At 41.7% G+C, this 3,975-nt stretch overlaps 1 protein-coding gene across 1 annotated transcript in view; it reads left to right on the top strand.

The window, feature by feature from the left end:
* Positions 1–3,219: 3,219 nt before the first annotated feature.
* The window catches only part of TPM4 (tropomyosin 4), a 28,901-nt gene continuing 28,145 nt past the window's right edge, over positions 3,220–3,975 (top strand). Inside the window, exon 1 of the mRNA XM_019513690.1 lies at positions 3,220–3,829. Within this exon, the coding sequence (XP_019369235.1) occupies positions 3,716–3,829 (114 nt within the window). The 5' untranslated portion in view covers positions 3,220–3,715. The remainder of the gene's footprint in view (positions 3,830–3,975) is intronic.

The raw sequence follows: 3,975 nt of genomic DNA, 5'->3' as shown, positions 1-3,975 counted from the left end.
GGAACTGAACCCGCAATATCTCCGAGGTATGCCTGTATAGATATAAACTGCAGAAACTAGTATAGCATTAAATGCAAAGAGGATACATGAATATCTATATCACTATCCCCATGTGTAAAGACAGACAGAGCCAGTAATAGGATCACTGTGTTAATTATGGTGTGTATTACACACACACACACACACACACACACACACTATATGCACAGCAGTATACACACACACGCACCCTTATTGGATACATATCTGTACAGGTTCAAGTTTTTCAAAGTAAGTACACAATGAATAACACCATCACTTCAACCCCTTTCTCAATATTATACTATTTTACACCAAAAATCCCAAACTCTCCCCTGGAATTGAACTGATGTCCTGCTGTGCTTCCTGAACAACAGCAGTTTTTTTTCATTTCTTGCTATCTAGAGCCCAGAAGCAAATGGTCCTTTTGGGGAGGCCCATGTGCACCCCCTTAGACTACCTCACAACATATATAGAAGACAGGGTGGCTACGCAGGCAGGAGGAGGAGAGAAAAGGAGCACTGGGACAGACAAACAGCTTCAAGCTGAGAGAACTAAAGAGCGTGGAGGCAAGCAAGGCTCTTCCCCACACGCCTTGCAACTCTCCACTTGCAGCTGGGAAATACTGGTGGAGCCACGCTGCAGACTGGGATAGGACAAGGGGTTTCATGGGAAGCCTTCAGGGGAAGTGAGACAGCATGACAGAGACATTAGGGTCACTGTGTGTTGAAAGGATTTCTTTAAATGGGTTTTATTTTGGCAGGGAAAGGATTAAAGTCTGTATTGCAGAGGGGCTGGATTTAGCCTCACTAATTGCACTCTGCCCTCTGGCTGGCACTGGAAAGACCTCTCCTCTTTCCAGAAGCTCAGTGCAGAGAGAAAAGATGTGCAGTGTCTGTGGCAGTGCCTATGAGACTGAAGGTGGTTTCTTATTCCCAGTTCCTGACTCCTCTTTCAAAGCTAATCTTTACACAAAAAAGATTGTTAGTAATGAACTACGCAAGGTAAAGATTTAGGACGTAATAAATAATGTGCATTTACCAATTAAAAAATGTAAAATAGTATTACGTATCAAGTACAAAGACCTGAGATTAGGATGGGATGATGGGGCAAAATCACTTTCAGGTCACCCCAAACCACATGTCCGCTATCGGGGGACATCGCTAAATAAGTCTGAGCAGGGCACTGCCTGACCTGAAACTCGGTGTTTGCACGCCAGCCTGCCCCTGGATGGCCCGTCAGGCCTCTGTGCTACGTAAATAAGCACTGTGACTAATAAACTGTGTGTGAAAACCCTTTTTGGGTCACCCCAAAGCACATGTTGCAGAGAAAACCAGGCAACGTGTAAGGAGCTTCACAGAGTGCTTTGCACCCATGCTGTCGTCTTCCTGCTACAGTAAAAAGGAGACTACAGAGCAGTCCAGCCCCTGCAAACCAATGTGGTGCAGTCTTCTCTACTGCATAGAGATCTACTTAGTGACATTTCCATCCAGAAGCTCCAGGCTGACTCTACTTGTATTTTAAGTCTGCTTCTCTGTGACAGAACTCCCTTGACAGCAGGGCAGCTTTTGCCAAGCTTCTGACCATCTAAGGTCACAGAGGAGGACGATGCCATTTCCTGTGGGAAAGCTCCAATTTCCAGCCAGTTTCCAATCTGAGAGATGTGCTGCCTCAGCCTCCCACATGGCTGGCTTCCCTGTCATTCATCCAGTCAGTGACCATCTCTTGAGATTTTCTGTAACTGCATAACACCAGGACTAATACTGGGGACAACACGGAAGCAGCTGCACATCTCTTTCAAATCAGTCAATTAAATAATAGGAGAATCAAGTCCCCATGCTCCCCCCTGCTGGAAAAAAATTACCAAGTGAAAGGCTGGCCCATTCTTAAGAGAATTTTAGGGAGTCCCCTGATGTCACGTTTGCCCAAATCCAGTCAACTTTAGGAGAACAGGTTTACTCCCAAAACCGGCTGCTAGTTTCATCCTATCCTTTACTGCAGCTTTTGCTTACTGGGCAACAAACAACATGGGGTTTCTACCTCCGCCACTCCAGCTTGACTGAGTGACATTATAGGTCTGTGAGCACTATTTCACCTCAGGCAATGGAGATATAGGATTGTTCAGATGGAAACAGGGCTGAGCATGTGCTATCTGCTTATCTCCTCCCACCCCAGGACACTCTTCAAAGGATCATGCAACACCCCGGTTGGAAAAAAAAAATATCACTGATCTAAATGAACTGAGATTGGACAAAACCAAACGCTTGTAATCGGATACACCATTGTAACAGATACACATGTGTACATCTCAAGCTTTCATAATTCCCAAATGCAGAGAACAAATTTTACAAGGGGCCTGCAAAGTATTACCTGTTCAAATGATACCGGCTTTCATTATTTCCAGCTGCCACCTGACAAACAGCTAAAAAGCATTAAATACTTGCATATCATTAGGGTGTCTCACCCCAACCCACCCAGTCTTTCATTTACTTTCAAGTACCAAAAGATATGCAATTATCAGCTGAAGGGACATAATCCTAGTGACTAACAAAGCCAAGATGGATTCCAAACTTTAAAAAAAATTCTGGTGTTCTTCCCTGAGGAAGCATTAAAGGATTTCTGCTGTGACAAAGAAAGAACACGCATGCCGTTGTGGTGTTTAACACTTAGAAAAATACCAAAGATCCATCAAAACATTTGCATAAAGCACTAATGTAAAAGTTAAATGGCTAAATATTTTTTTCTTCATCACACTCATAGGTAATAGCCAAATGATGCACTGACAACAGACCAGTCACATTTCAACTATAACTTGTTATAATATAATCTTATTTTGTATCTTTCAGCTACAACATATATTACTGTTGTTATCATTTCCCTATCTCACACTTTGCAGGAGATTGCCAAAGAAAGAATATGTATAAGTTTGGTCTTGAAAGCAACTGAAAATTCCAAGCTCAGGGTTCAATCTAATCTTAGTTTCGTGTGAAAACCCCAGTGCATATTTTTTTTTTAATATTGCATGAAATTAATTGAAAGCAAAACCTGGGCTCCAGAACCTTTTAACTTCCATAGCTATAATTTGATATTTGTTTCAGGCAAATCACCCCCCCACACACACACACACACACAGGTACAGCTGTGCTCACATTTTTGTACAGGAATTTTTGTTCTCAGAGTAGCATATAAGAAATTTTTCCACATTTTATTCCACTTGCTCATTACTTATGGGAGGCCAGAATATTTTCCATAGACTGGTAGACTGTTTAGCTACTTTACAACACCCAGAGTTGCTAATCAGCATTGTTTCAAACATGTGTTCATATGTCAACACTTTTGCCTCTGTCAGAAAGTTAAATATGGAAACTTTTTTTTTTCCTTTAAGAAATCAGAAATCCAAATAAGGAGATCACATAGCACTACAGATTCCTCTAGTGAATCCATTCCAACTCGTTCCTTAGAAAGGCTGCACATGAAAGATCAAGGGGGCCACTAGGGACTTGGTCTCAATCCAAAATATCCAGTAAGGGTCTTTCAGAGTTTAAAATTATCTCAAATCATTCAAGTGCTCACTCTACTGCATCGGCAGGGCTGTACTCATCTTCCTTCTCCACTTCAGTACCTTTAGAAGAAACTACCATTCTGTTCTTCACAAGATCTTCAGTTTTGTCAAAGACAACACTATACTGTAACAAAAATGGAAGCTATCAAGAAAAAGATGCAGATGCTAAAGTTAGATAAGGAGAATGCCATTGACAGAGCAGAACAGGCTGAAGCAGACAAGAAGGCAGCAGAGGACAAGTGCAAACAGGTAAGTTGCAATAGAAGTAATTGTATAAGGAAAATGTGGAGAATACTGTAATAAGAGTATTAAGTTGCAAAATCTTGATGGTGAGAAAGCAGGATAATACTGCCAGGGATTTTTCCCCACTCACCAACTTTATTTTGAATATTTTC

This window comes from Gavialis gangeticus, unplaced genomic scaffold (genome assembly GCF_001723915.1).
Source record: "Gavialis gangeticus isolate Ggan-Ray unplaced genomic scaffold, GavGan_comp1, whole genome shotgun sequence".
In the NCBI taxonomy this organism is placed as follows: domain Eukaryota; kingdom Metazoa; phylum Chordata; order Crocodylia; family Gavialidae; genus Gavialis; species Gavialis gangeticus.
Note: the sequence above shows the minus strand (reverse complement) of the source record. Positions and strands in the feature narration are given on the sequence as shown.